General features: G+C 52.0%; 1 protein-coding gene across 1 annotated transcript; it reads left to right on the forward strand.

Annotated features, from left to right (window-relative positions):
* Nucleotides 1-6,079: 6,079 nt before the first annotated feature.
* On the forward strand, nt 6,080-12,822 carry TBX22 (T-box transcription factor 22). Its single transcript, XM_040090378.2, has 8 exons — nt 6,080-6,215; nt 6,313-6,436; nt 6,758-6,859; nt 7,077-7,251; nt 7,420-7,584; nt 7,826-7,890; nt 7,974-8,059; nt 10,815-12,822. Exons 1-8 carry the CDS (start codon nt 6,080-6,082, stop codon nt 11,408-11,410), a joined length of 1,449 nt encoding a protein of 482 aa, XP_039946312.1. The 3' UTR covers nt 11,411-12,822.
* The last annotated feature ends 2,005 nt before the right edge of the window (nt 12,823-14,827 follow it).

Genomic DNA, 14,827 nt, shown 5'->3' on the forward strand with positions numbered 1-14,827 from the left:
GGCTCCTGGGGCTCAGGTCCCAGCTGGGGTTCCCAGATCTCGGGATGCTGATCAGGGAGCACAGCAAGGCGGCCCCAGCTGTGCCCAGCCCTTGCCCAGGAACATGGAATAACACAGCATCAGCTTCCCCATAAGTATTTTAATTTCAATTCTCCTGTGTGCTTTTTTCTTCTGGCAGCTAAACCTAGAACTCCAGCTTTTCCTTCCCCGTATTCCGGCAGTGAGGAGAGCAGGGGGTGGCCCTGGGGGTCCTGGGGCTCACCTGGGGTCCTCCCATCTCCCTCCCTGGAGCCCTTCCCTGAGGTAAAGGCAGACAGGAATCATTTTGGCGCAATTCTAAAAGTTTTCTACCTCATCCACGTGCTGAATTCTGCCCTCTCTAAATCCCCCCTTGTTACACATTCTTTAGGTATTTTCTTTAAGTGTTATGAGACAAGTTCAGCGCATCAGGAATTTTCCCTGTTACTTAGAGGTGGAAGGGGAGGGTGGGTGTGGGGTTGATTTCTCAGCTCTGGAGAAGATGTGATGAAGGAGAAGTGGTGGGAGAGCTGCTGGGCGGGATGGAAGGCTGGTGGCTGGAGAAGGGATGGAGCGGCTTCTCCCCATTCTCCCACACAGCCAGGAGCCAAGAGCCAGGAGCTGGGCTGGGAAAAGCCACACAAAAGATGTTCCTCACAGCACAGGGATGAGAAATCCTGCTTTTCCAGAGAATATTTGGAGGCAGCACTGAGATATCTCACAGAAGGTCCCCTCACATCACGAAGGAGGTTCTGGAGAAACTCAGCGGGGCACCAACCACAGCTGGAGGAAGGTTCTTGCGGGGACAGGTCCCACTGTAGGGTCATCCTTACCCCGCCCCACGTGGGCATTTCTGACCCTTCCCTGACTTCCCTCCTTGTGGGGCTGAGCACTGCCTGCCCCTTGAAGTGACCCGAGTGCCCTGATTGGATCTGACTCTCCCCAAAAGCTGCCTGCTTCGTTTTCACTCCACTGAATCATTTCCTTAAGGTTTAATCCTATTCCCTGCGCACATTCTTGGGGGAGGTTGTTTATTAAAAAACATAACAGAGATTTATTTTAGTTTATATTTAGCTAAAGCAGCGTGCGTGGAGGTGAAGGACCTCCTTAGGAGGTCAACCAAGAAACTTCAGCACTGGTTGGCCACCACCATAAACTGCTGATTTCTTGCTCAGATCTGTCATTTTTTGCCATGGAAAAAATCCAGGATTGTCCTGTGGACAAGGAAACCTTGCCATCACGTCTCGGTTTGGACGGAGTCAGCCCAGAGGTGCCACAGCCCAGCGGGGATGGAGAGGGGACACAGTCACAGGAGAGCAGAGGTTCTCCAAAGTTCATGAGGAGCAAAATAATCGTGGAATGAAATTAAATCTCTGCTGGGGAACAGGATATTTGAGAACGTCAGGGAAAGCGATCTCCTGAGCTCTGTTCTACGCTACCACGGGTGTTTTCTGCCAAGAATTCCTGAGCCTTCAGCAGTTTTCTGTTTGAAAGATTTCTAGGAAGAAGAAATATTTGTTAATCTGTTAATGACTAATTAGTAAATGACTGCCGTGAAATGGTGGTTTCGTTTACAAGAATCCGAGTTGAATATTGGCACTTGCAGCTCCCGTAGAACCCAACCCGGTGTAATTCCAGCCCCCAGAAGGGTCATTCAGCCGCCTCACATCCTCTCCATTGCAGCCTCTCCCGGGCATTTAGAAACTGTTTAATTCCAGCTCTTACATCCTCCCTTAATAAACCTCCCATCCCTTTCCCAGCTGGCTCACGGCGGCTCTTTGTGGCACCATCTCATCCATAAGTTTATTTTTTTTTCCACCAAGGAAAGGGTATTATTTGCACAATGAAATATTCTCTTGCATTTCCCAGTGCAGGTGGTACCCCTGACAGAGGAGAGGCAGCAGGTTCGATTACATTTATTACATATTTATTTGTTACATTTTGGTTGCCCAGGGAAGCTGTGGCTGCCCCTGGATCCCTGGAAGTGTCCAAGGCTAGGATGGACAGGGCTTGGAGCACCCTGGGTTAGTGGAATGTGTCCCTGCCCATGGTAGAGGGTGGGACTGGATGAGCTTTAAGGTCCCTTCCAACTCAAATTGTTCTGGGATTCTTTAATTTACAAGCAAATAGATTTGGATCTTAAAAAAACCCCATTCGTATTCACCAGTAGCAGTAAGGCTGGGAATCCAGGAAAATAAGGGAAACTGGAAGGTGAGCCCGGGAGTAACAAGCTAGCAGCATGCGCAAAAAGGGTTAAATCAATCCTAAAATGCTTCTTTTTTTTTTTTTACAGCAGAGCTTTAAAGGGCGGATGTGGTTGGTGCCACCAAGGCTGGGGTGGGAAGAGCACTCAGGGACTTGGGATCAGCCCAGGACCCTCCGCTGTGCTCCCTGCGAGGGAAGAGGAGCTACACCACCCAAAATATTGCTCAGAGTGTGTCCCACCTCGCATACACCCAGGGGGAAGAGAGATGCACCCACACCCAGTTGTAAACTTGACTTCTCATCATTTAATTAAAGGCCGGAGAAGCGATGGCTGAGGCCCTTCCGGGAGCCAGGGTTTGAGCAATGGTGCTGCATCGCTCTGATCAGAGGCTGCATGTCTGGGAAGCAGGATTTTCCCAAATATTACACGGGTACTAATGATTCGTGGAGCAGAGGATGAGCAGTGCTTGAGTTTATCCCGAACAATCCTTGAATTTGTCCGTTAGAACCAAAAAAAAAAAAAATACCCACATACCAAATTTATAATTGCAGCTCTATATATAAAAGAGATAGGTATTAGACGCATAATTGAGTTCGGGTTTGGTGTGGTTGTTTTTTTGGTGGGTTTTTTTGTTTGTTTGTTTTTTGGTTTTTGTTTTTTTTTTCCTTTTGTTTTGGAAAATGCAAAGCAAATCTTGACAAAATTGAGCACGGCTTGAAAAGAACTCGATCTCCTAAAATCTGCCCCAAAAATGGCCGGGCAATGCTGTGTTTGGAGGTTACCTGAGGGCTTTCACACTTCAAGGGAGAGTATTAAAAGATGATTTCTCAGTTAAGCAAACATTTCTGGCATATTGTGCAACACTTGCTTTAAAATTAACTTAGCTATTCTGAACTTAATGCCAACTGGTTATTTGCTGGACTCTCTGATGACGGTAATTCAGGACATTCCATCCCATAATTCCATAAAGACAATAAGATTACAAAGCCCAAGCAGGCTCTGAGTCAGCCTTTGACAGATTAAAGCTCCCCAAGTCCCCTGAAAACCCCTTCTCTGACACATTAATTTGACCTAAACCCTCAAAATGTTCCTGATTATATCATCTCAATCGGGCTTGATTTTTGTTTTATTTTTCAGTGTAGGAAATTAAAAAGGCTCAGTTGATCCCCGGCCAAGTTCTTGAAATGTGTTGCAAGGGCTGAGGAAATCAAAGATTACTCGAAATACTTTTTAATAATATGTCATGTCAGCAGAGATAAAGGTTCACGCTCCGTGCCCTCAGGTGGCTTCCATCAGCGCTGGCCAGGGCCCGCCGGTCACCTTGAAATCACGAGCTCATGCTCTCCTAATCAAGAACACGTTCATAAATTTTGATTAATTCCTCTCTGTAAGAAGAGTTAAATCTGCATGGGTGGGGCTGATCCTGCCTGGGAGCAAGAGGTAACCCCAAATTTCTTTCCCCTGCCCTCTTCTCCATCCACTGCTTGCCGCAAGGGATCACAGAATGCTTTGGGTTTGGAGGGACCTGGCAGAACAACTAATTCCAACCCTCCTGCCACGGGCAGGGAGCCATTATCCCGTGGAATGACATTCCAGAGGATGGGCTGGACATTGTCCCACAGAGGGAGCAGGCAGGAGCGCCTGGACATTCCTGAAGGGAACAAAACCACGTCAGAGTCCACTGCTGCTGGAGATCCATGGAAGGATGGAATAACACAAGGCCAAATCCACCTATAAATCAGATTACAGCTATCAGACTTTGGGAAGTTGGGATGCCAACTTTCCGTTCCCCAGTCAGGCTGCAGGTGCTGCCCACACCAGAGCAGGCACAGGAGAAAGGACAGCACCTGGAGAAGGACGTGGCTTCCAACCAGGTGTCCAGGCTGGATGCTGAGCTTTGGGCTTTTGGCAGCTGTGTCTGCACCCCTTCCCTTCCTCTGAGATCTTCTCCCTGTTCAAATCCCTGTCCCAGTGAGATACGCCAGGGATTTGGTGCGTAAATGTGTGCTTAAAAAAGGTGTAAATAGTCATAAATGTGTATCAACATCAATGGGCAACGCCCACGCTGTGCTGGGTAAGGAGCGTCCGTAGGATGGGGATTGGAGGATGAGGATGTGAGTCTGGGACAATTAAAAAGACATTTAAGAACAAATACTGGCGCAGAGATGCTGTGGCTGCCCCTGGAAGTGTCCAAGGCCAGGCTGGATGGGGCTTGGAGCAGCCTGGGATAATGGAAGGTGTCCCTGCCCATGGCAGGGGGGTGGAATGGGATGAGATTTGAGGTCCCTTCCCACCCAAACCATTCCACATTCCTCACAAAGACAACCTGCTGCCAGCCCAGAGTTGGGAATGCCTGCACCAGGACAGCAGCTCTAACAAAGAGAGCCAGAAGTCCTGAAAAGTGAAACATTTGGATGTACCAGGGCTTCCCTGCCGCTCCGGGAGCACCTGGATGCAGAGCACGGAACGCTGCACCGCATCCCCTGCCTGTCCCAAAGCCGCGGCGGCAGCTCCCCTCTCCTCAGCTTGCTTTCTCAGCTGGCCTGTGAATTTCATCCCTTTCCACATTTTTTTCCCGTTAAGGCTCATCTATCCCGGCTGACCTCCTCGGTGCAGGGAAAGGCCGCCAGGCCAGGGCTGCTCCGCGGGGACACCGCTCTCCCCACCCCAAAACCCACCTGAGCCCCAGAATCCCCTTTGCTGCCGGCTCTGGAGAGGGTTCCCGCATGGAACACGAATCGGCGCGGGGGGTTCCAGCCTGGGCAGGGCGGGGAGTTTCCCTGAGCGGGGCTGAAGATGAGGCGCAGATCCCGCTCAGCGCTTTCCCTGCGCACCTGTGGGGCCCGGCCGGAGCGCCCCCGGCCCCGACCTCGCCCTGCCCGGCCGCGCAGGAGTTTCCCGGGACTCTCCGAGTGCAAAACGGGGATTTCTGCCGCTAATTCAGCGCAGCTGCCGCGGGCGGCGGGGCCGCTCCTTTGAAGTGGAGCCGGGGCGGGGGGTGGCGGAGCGGGCGGGGCTGCCGTAAAAGCACCCCAAAAACAACCAAACAAACAAAAAGTAAAAGAAAAAACGGGAGACAGAGCCGGAACCGCTGCCCGGCGCTGTCACAGCCCAGGGGTGGCACCGGGTCTGTGCGCCGGGGACATCGGAGGGGCAGCGAGTGGCCGGGCCGTGGGGGCAGCCCGGCCGGGCCAGAGGCGGGGCACGGCTCCCTTCTCTTGTGTCTCCCTTTTCCCTCTTTTACTTCCTCTTCCCCCCCCCGCTTATTTATCTTTTTCTGCCTTTTCCCTTCTTTTTCCTGCCCTTTTCTCTTCTTTCCTCTTTTTCTCCTTCTTTTTCGTTAATCTTTCCCCTTTCTCTCATTTTCCCCCATTTTTTTTTTTTTTTTCCCTTTTTCCCTTTCGCGCTGGTTCTGGTTAAACGTTATTTGCACTTTTGTTGGAAAAGTGGCCCCTAGTGTGCAATTATGTCAAATTTCTTTGAGTTTTACAATTTAATGGAGAACAGTAACTCTTTTATTGATCCTAGACGGGGCCGGCTCCTCTTCCCCCTCTCCCCCCCCCCACCCCGCGGCTCTCCCCTCCCTCCCCCTCCAACCCCCCCCCCCCCCCCGTTACTCCCATGAAATGTCACTCAATGTTTCTTATGCTCCCACCAGTTTCCAAAACAAACAGAGGAGGCTGCAGCCGTCTATTGACTCAGTTGGATGCAAGAGGATCTCGCCGTGGCCGCTGCCCCCCGACGGGAGCCGTGCGGCGGCCGGGCGAGGGGCGCTGGGTGCCGGCCGGGATGGAGCCGCCGCCGCCCGCCTGAGCCCCGCTGCCGCCCGGGGGGACCCCTGGCAGCCCGGGGGGGATGGCGCTCAGCTCCCGGGCTCACGCCTTCTCGGTGGAAGCCCTGGTGGGACGCTCGGCCAAGAGGAAGGTGCCGGAGGGTCGCGATGAGGAGCCCGGCCCCGGCTGCCGGCCGGGTCGCAGAGCCCCGGAGGCGGGTGGGTACCGGAGGGAGCCCGGCGCGGCGGGGAGCGAGGGCCGCCCCCTGCCCCGGCAGCCTCCCGAGCCGCCCCTTGCGCTTTGTGTTGTCCGCAGAGAAGCGGCCCAAGGCCGGTGCCGAGAGCCGGGCGGGCGGGGTGCAGGTGGAGCTGCAGGGCTCCGAGCTCTGGAGGAGGTTCCACGACATCGGCACTGAGATGATCATCACCAAGGCCGGCAGGTACCGGCCGGGCCCCGCCGCTTCGCTCGGGCTTTGCTTTTCCATTTCGGTTACCTTTTTCCTTTTTTTTTTTTTTTTTTTTTTTTTTTTTTTTTTTTTTTGTGGGGTTGTGGATGGTGTTGCTTCTTGGGTTTCTTCTCCTTTCGTTTCGTTGTCTGGGGTTCCTCCGTTCTGTCGAGACATTCCTCTTAGTTCTCCCCCTTTCCCGCTATTTTCGTTTGCCTTCCATCTCCCTCCCGACGCCCGTTCCCAGTCCCGCAGCCCCGCAGCCCTTTTCCTGCGGCCGCTCCGGCTCAGCCGCTGCCGTCCCTGTGCCCGCAGGAGGATGTTCCCCTCGGTCCGGGTGAAGGTGAAGGGGCTGGAGCCGCTGCAGCAGTACTACATCGCCATCGACGTCGTGCCCGTGGACTCCAAACGATACAGGTACGGGGGGGACGGGCGGGGACCCCCCACACCCACGCGGGAATTCCTGCGCCCGTGGCCGCGATCTGCGACCCGTCCGGGTCCGGGCGGGACGCGGGGGTGGCACAGCGGTGCTGGGGGGTTCCGCACGCTCCTATGGAATCCATAGGTGTGCGTGGGTGTGGGGGGCAAGGCGGGGACGGGCTCCCGGGGCCTGACGCGGCTCGGCCCGGGCCAGGTACGTCTATCACAGCTCGCAGTGGATGGTGGCGGGGAACACGGACCACTCCTGCATCACCCCGCGCCTCTACATCCACCCCGACTCCCCCTGCTCGGGGGAGACCTGGATGAGGCAGATCGTCAGCTTCGACCGCGTGAAGCTCACCAACAACGAGATGGACGACAAGGGACACGTAGGTGTGGGGCAGCCCCGCCGGGGGAGCCGGGGAGGGGCAGAGCATCGCCCCGGGGGTGCGGAGCTTCATCCCGAGGCCGGGTCCTTCCTGAGCATCGCCTCGGGTTTTTCTTCTTGCCCTTCTCCCTCCGGGAGGGCTCAGCCGCCTTTCCCCCTCCCCGCACAGATCATCCTGCAGTCCATGCACAAGTACAAGCCCCGCGTCCACGTTATCGCCCAGGACTCTCGCTTCGACCTCGCGCAGATCCAGTCGCTGCCGGCCGAGGGGGTGCAGACCTTCTCCTTCCAGGAGACCGAGTTCACCACCGTCACGGCCTACCAGAACCAGCAGGTACCGGGAGCCGGGGGAGATGGAGAGCCCCGGGGATCGGGGGCATGGAGAGCTCCGGGGGCCGGTGGGATGGAGAGCCCCGGGGATCGGGGGCATGGAGAGCTCCGGGGGCCGGTGGGATGGAGAGCCCCGGGGATCGGGGGCATGGAGAGTTCCGGGGGCCGGTGGGATGGAGAGCCCCGATGGCCGCGGCCGCCGGTCCCAGCCCGCCCCGCTCCGCAACTTCCCTTTCACCCCGCAGATCACGAAGCTGAAGATCGACAGGAATCCCTTCGCCAAAGGTTTTCGGGACCCCGGCAGGAACAGGTAAGGGTCGGAGCCGCCCCCCCCCCCCCGCCCCCCCCGCCCGCCGGCCCCGCGGCTGCGTTCAACGCGCTCTCGCCCCGCAGGGGGGTCCTGGACGGGCTCCTGGAGACCTACCCGTGGAGACCCCCCCTGGCCCTGGACTTCAAGGCTTTCGGCGCAGACAGCCAGGGTAAGTGAATCCCGCTCGCTGCCTCTCCCGGCCGCACGCCCGGAGCTCCCCGCGGGGCTCCTCGGAGGGCTCAAACCTCGAGGTGCGCCCAGAAAACGCATTCCTGCTTTTGGAGGGGAGTTAATTCCGCCTTGCTGCGGATAAAACTCCTGTGAAAGTGGATGCGAGAAGCCGGGAAGAGCAGGATGAGGGAGCGGGCTGCTCCAGCCCCGGGCTGGAACCAGGAGTTAGATGGACAGAAAAAAAAAAAAAAAATCTGAGTGTGCAGGAGGCTAATTTGGAGTCGGGTTGTTCCGGCTTTGATCCTGTTACACTAATTGCTTCCAACCGGGTTGGGAATATCAACTACAAACGTCGTAGGGGGTGACCGCCCCTGCTTTCTGCAGCGGCAGCTTCTGGGCCGACAAATGCGTTATGCAACAGAAAATAAAATTTTCTGGTACTCAGGGTGCAGCAGTCGCACAGAAACGCAGAGAAGAGGAGGACAATTTTGGGGGAAAACGCTCTCCTTCATCCTGATAAGAGCAACCGGTAGTTTACAGCCCTTTTCCCAGAAAAAATGACTTCAGAAAACAATTATTTGGAAACAGATTATTCACAGCGCCGAAGGGAAAAAACTCTGGGTTTAAAGCCGCGAGTTAAACTCTCATTTATGTCAGGAACTCTTCAAAGTCTTGGGACGCACCAAGTCACCCCCGTGTCTGCCGGGAAATGCTGCAAAAATCGCAGCAAGAATTCATGTTCTTCAGGCGTAGAAATGGGGGCACAAAGAAACCCGAATCGGGAGAAATTAAGAGGTTTATCTGTTGTAAAAAGAACTGAAATTATTATTATTAGTTGCTAGTAGTAGTAGTAGTAGTAGTAGTAGCAGCCTTGTTAGTATTTTAATAGTTTTTAAAATTAATTTTTATTTTTAGAAAATTTCTTATGCTAAAAGCCCCTTTTGAACCCATTTGCTGAGGGAGAGGAGGTGGTGGATGAGCTGCACGAGGAATGAAACAACAGCAACTGCGATGCTAAAGACGCTAAAATTTATCGTACATATAATATTAGAGCTACCTGGGATTTTTAGGATTTTTTTTCTTGTTTAAAGTATTTGGTAATTTTCTTCAGGGTGGAATCCCTGGACTGATATAATTATAACAAAATCTGCAGTTCTACTAGTAATGAAATACATTTCTGAAGAAATGCCGTAAAACTGAAATCCCAAAGCTCGGAGGGCGGGAGGTAAATTAAAAGAAATTATGATCAACATGCTGAACAACAACATCAAAAAATTTAAAAAAGAATTGCCATAGAATTTTTATTTTTAAGCCTAACAGAAAGGGCAGAAAACATCTGCTCATTGATCTGCTCCGTGGTTTCTCCTGCAATCCCCATTCCCAAACTTGCTGTGGAATTTGGGCGATATTATTGCTCGGGACACCACGCCGCAGATACTGACTCTGCTTTGCTCTGCTGTGTCTAGCACATCGGGGTTTTCTGGCTGCCTCACACACAAATATCAGCTCAATCCTGTATTTCACATGTCCCGAGGTCCCTGAGCCCTGGGGGACATCAGGATATGTCCATGGAGACAGGACTGGATCCTGCCCTGCTGATGTCAGGACTGAAGCAGCCACTGACATCAGCAGGGAAGGGTGAGACCTTCACGCCACAAAACCTCCCTGGATTATTGTGATCCAGGGCTGACCTGCGAGAGGCTCTGCTCGTTGGGAGTTTGGAAATTGATTTGCGTCGCATTCAAATTCTTTGTGTTTTTAAGGGTTTGTGGGTTTTTTGTTGTTGTTGTGTTTGTTTTTTAAGCTTTGCTATACCAGCAGATGTGGTTCAGTTTTACAGTTGATTTCGGGTCGCTGCGTGTCAGGTCGGATCAGATCCCAGCTAGGCGTCGTATTGGTTGGAATTGAATTTAAATTGTAGCGCAAACAGATCCACATTCCCTTACATCCTACCCCAGTGATTTTGGTAAGAAATTAAAATAGAGGTGGGGGGGAAAAGCCCTCTGGAAGAATTTGGTAACGAGTGTGCAGCGCACATTTGGCTGACTCTGAGACAGGCGGGAGATTAAACCAGCATCTGTGTAGCACCAGGGCCGGCTGCTCCCGAGCACCATTCCCACCTCGGAGCAGCCATCCCATCCCCGCTTCGTTTTTACTCCTTGGGGTTGCTTTTCTCCTGAATTCTGAAAGTGTCCATTCATCCCTTCCCGAAGGGGGGACGCTCACATGACTTGTGAGTTTGAATTTCTGGAGACACCGATAGCATTCAGGGGAATGTTTCAAATTGCTTGGGAAGCCGAGTGAAATGAGTCAATTCCTGTGACCGGCGAGGTACAAAAAAATTCTCCATCAGGCTGAATATGCTTTTTTGTTCTTGTATCCAAGGGGGAAAAGCTGTCTGGAATTTGCATGAAAAACAGGGAACCTGAAATGGCAATGGTGTGTGTATAGCAAGGGAGGGTTATCAGTCGTCCAGTCAGGTATGGATCCAGGTGTGTGTGGAGCCGTGTTTGCCATGATCCCAGTCCAAGGAATGGGACTAGACACGTGTGAACATTGTTCTTAGAAAAACACCGGCTAACAGTAACAATTTATGGATAGATCTTCCCATTTTTCAGGAGCTGGTCTTTGGAGCAGGTTCATGCTTGGATGGACACTGGCAGCAGGGAGACCAGGAGCGGGAGTCTTCCAAGGATTGCTTGGCTGTGGACACCAGTTTTCCCAGCCTGGATGATTTCTGTTTTGCTTTGCAGGTGGGAGCTCCAGCTCTTCTCCAGTGGCCTCCAGCGGTGGGACCCCCTCTCCTCTGAACCCGCTGCTCTCTCCATCCTGCTCCCCTCCCACGCTTCACCTGCCCGCGAGCAACCTGGGCATCTCGTGCCCCGAGAGCTTCCTGCACCCCCTCAACGTGCCCCTCTACTACAAGATCTGCCCTACGAGCTTCCTGAGGCAGCAGGCGCTCCTCTTTCCGAGCCACGAGAAACTGGGAGCCGCCAGCCCACACCTTTTACCCCACTTGGTGGTGGACGTGCCCAAACTGTCTTCCCTGAAGAACGCCAAAGCCGAAGACTCGAACGCTCCGTGCCTACAAGCCGCCGGTTCCTCTGGTCAAATGCTGTATGGATTACATGCAGCTGGAAGCGTTTTCCCATCGAGTCCCATTGCTCGGGAAGCACTTAATTGTTCTTTACATCCTCCATATGGCTTGTACGGCTGTAACTTCTCTGTGCCATCCAGACTGATGAATGCAGCAGGGCATTTCAAAGTGAGTGACAGCGCTCCGGCCGCTCCGAGGGACGGCAGATGCAATCACTCCAGCTGGCACCCCGCAATTAACCACTGCCTTTAGTGGGATCAGAGAGTGTTTCTGAGCTATGTAACGCAAGTCCTTCCTTCCTGCATACCCGGGGGCTTGCTAGCTATTGACTCTGAAACACTGCATGGTACAGGAGCGGGATGGGCACGCATTTAATCCTTTATTTTTTTGTGGAGAGAATTTTTTTTGTATTATTGGGAGGGCAGGGGATATGAGAGGGTCTGAGATGACCCTGAGGTGATGCCTTTTGGCCACATTTATGTCACAGTTGTAGGTTAAGAGCAAACTGTCAGTCACCTTTTTACTATTTGCACTCTCAAGTGGGGACATTGATGTCTGTATTTCTACAACTCTCTTTTCTCTCTCTCTCTCTCTCTCTCGCTTGCCTTTAGTTAGCTCAGAACCCTGGGGAGCTGCAGCTCACCCACTCAAGTTTTATCCCTAATTTCAGAGGGACTGTCCAGGACCTGGACTTGGCAAAGGAGCCACATCTGGCCAAGCACCCAAGCACTCGAGCTTGTTCTTAGGTTCCCTTGGCACTAATGGGTCCTAATTAATGACATAAAAGTCCCTCATTCTCCACGACCCAGATGCCTCCGTTACCAGGGTGGGGATAAATCCAAGCATCTCAAATCCAAGCATGTGTTGCCAGGGTAAAGAAAGGCAGGATGGAAGACGGAAGGGCTGAGCAGCTGGAGGGGTGTCCCAGAGCCCTCTTTTCCGTGCCCCACTCTCCAGCGGCACCAGCATCGATGGCGTGGTGGGCAGGACGGGATGGGGTCACACATCTCTCCCACGTGGGGTGGATCCATGCTGGGAACATGGAGGAGACACCTTGGGGAGTTGTGTGGGATGGAACACCCCCAGGAGCCCTGCAGGACAATCCTCTGACCCAGAGCTCTCAGCCCCAGGGGACACGGAGGATCCAGATGGGATCTCATCCAGGCTGTGCCCAGGGGAAGGGCAGGGATTCTCCTGGCTCAGTCCCACAGAGAACATGGATCCTTTATGGAGAATTGCAACTCCGCAGGCCCTGGAACGTGAGATTTTCAATTCCTTCCAAAATTCCTGTTTGTTTTCTTGTAACCTGTGGACATTCTTGTTATTCCTGTAAATAATCTCCAGCTCCCAAGGGCGCCATGTAACTCACAATAAATCAGGACACGGGTTTTATTCTTTTTTTGATCGATGTTCAATCTTTACATAAAGTCAAATTTAACACTTGATAGATGGAAGAGATTGGAAAATAAGGCTTGGCTGGGACCAGCCCCAGTTTGGGATTAATCAAATTATGTTTTCAAACACAACACACAATATGGAGGGATTAGGCACAGCCTTAAGAATCAAAACAGATACCGGACAACACATTCAGAACAGAACAAGAAATATCAAAAGCTGCTAAATTAACAAAAATTACACTTTTGCTTTCATGAGACTTTGATAAAACTCAGACAACATTCATTTCCCTAATTTTCCTGCTCTGGGTGTTCACAGAGCTCCCGGTATGAAATGAAGGGTTGTGATAAACGGTCTGTACAACCGTAAAATGAACAAACCTGTTTTCTCAGGCTGTTTCTTAGCAGTTTATCTCACTTGTTTTTATTAAAAAAATAATAATAATAAAAAAACCCAACAACCTTTTTTTTTTTTCCTTGGGTGTCCTTATTTCCAGCATTGGTGGTGGTTGAATTCTCGTGGTAAGTCCGCTGCTGCTGGCCCTGGCCAGGCTGTGTCCAGCTGAGTGACCACAACCCAGCCCCAGCATGTGGTTGTACTCCTGGGGAGCTGGAAGGCTCTTCCCGATCAGTCACGGATTTGTGCAGCGGGGAACTTCCAATTTTCCAAATATTTGCGGTTGCATAAGATATTCCAGAGTTGCTGGCCATGAGCTGTAATCCAGTAAATCAGTGTCTGGTTAAAAATGTGACTGATAATGACTGGGAGGGGTATTTTTGGTGCAGTGATTTGCTCCACCAGGAATGATGCTCGGCTGAGTCCAGTGGAATTGAGCTGGATCTCAAAGCGCCTCCGTGGGTCCCGTAGGATCCCAGGTTTCGCCGCCGTCCCTCATCACAGCCACATGGAAAACACACCCAGAGCCTGGTCCCTGCAAGGTCTGAGCATGTCCCAGGGGTGCCACACTTTGGGAGGGTGCTCCTCAGGCAGATCCAGAAATATCAATTTGTCTGTACAAGAGGTCGGCACGGCGTGAAAGGAGCTGCTTGGTCCGGGTTATCTGAGAGCTATTTCCACTCCCTTTGCCTTCTTCTCCTGGTTTTATCCTTTCAAAAATCAGTCCAAGGAATAAAGAGGAGGTGGGTGGTGTTTTCAGACAGTCGTAGCTCTCTGTCCTGTGCCACCTCAGAGCAGACCAAGCTCCCTGGCCCTTCTGGCATAGGAATATTTTCCATATCCACAACAGCGACTCAGCTGATTCGCTCACACTATAAATAGATGGGTTTACCTAGATATTAAAATAAATGTGCCCCCAAAAGCAGCTAAACTGCGCTCTGCACTTTCAGGGTCCCTGGTAAAACAGCCACTAGCGGGAGGTGAGTGGCAGAACTCAAGGGAATAAATCAGATTAATCAGTACGGTTTATTAAATGCGAAGCTGGGAGAGCCGAGGTCGATACTTCAGGCAGGCCCACGTGCCTGTCAATACGATCCCATCACGTGCTGCTTCGCATTTCTTGACACAAATATTATCGGAAAACTCGTGGCCGTTTCAAAGTTCACAATTCCTTGGACTCAGTGAGCAAACACGAACAGCACCTCAGGATTACAGCGCTATTTTTAAATGGGAACAGGGAGGAAAAAACCCAAAGGGTTTTTTTTTTAAAGACGAAACTTGCTGAACAATCTCAGCTATTAGTCATTTGACCTTTCCCAAGAGGAGTTTGAAGCGATTTGGAAGTATCTGAGCCTGTTTATAGCGGTCATCACTTAAAATTGGACATGCCAGAGGTGCCGCGTCCCTACCCAGCGCCGGGACACGGGATGGGCTCGGGTGCTCAGACACGGGGGTGGATTTAAAATCCAAGGAGACAAAATACCTGGCAATAATATTTTTAATCAAAGTGCCGTTTGCTCTCTGGTTTCACCCAAATCTAATCCATCTATTGGAGAAGCCAAGGGCATAGAGGGAGCATCGGATGTCGTGTTTTTGCGATGGAAGTGCCCCGGTTTACATTTGATCTGCTGAGGTTGGGGCTGTAATTAGATGATAATTTGTATCACAATTATGCAAAGCAAACGAGGATTGGATAGCAAGATAGAGCAGAACAAATAAGCACCCAGACCATTTGAAATGCATCCAGTATGGAAAACATGTCCATGTGTGGCTGGGGCCGGGGACATGTTGTTCCAATAAAGCTGCAGAAAGGGAAAAGGCCGGGATCGGTTCCTCCAAAAGTTTCAAATGTTCATGTTTACAAATTTGTATTGCACA

This window comes from Hirundo rustica, chromosome Z, assembly GCF_015227805.2.
Source record: "Hirundo rustica isolate bHirRus1 chromosome Z, bHirRus1.pri.v3, whole genome shotgun sequence".
Lineage (NCBI taxonomy): Eukaryota > Metazoa > Chordata > Aves > Passeriformes > Hirundinidae > Hirundo > Hirundo rustica.

Coding starts and splice junctions, on each gene's coding strand:
- TBX22 (XM_040090378.2), top strand. CDS start 6,080: ATGGCGCTCAGCTCCCGGGCTCACGCCTTCTCGGTGGAAGCCCTGGTG. Junction 6,216..6,312: donor TCGCAGAGCCCCGGAGGCGG/GTGGGTACCGGA, acceptor TGTTGTCCGCAG/AGAAGCGGCCCAAGGCCGGT. Junction 7,585..7,825: donor CGGCCTACCAGAACCAGCAG/GTACCGGGAGCC, acceptor TTCACCCCGCAG/ATCACGAAGCTGAAGATCGA.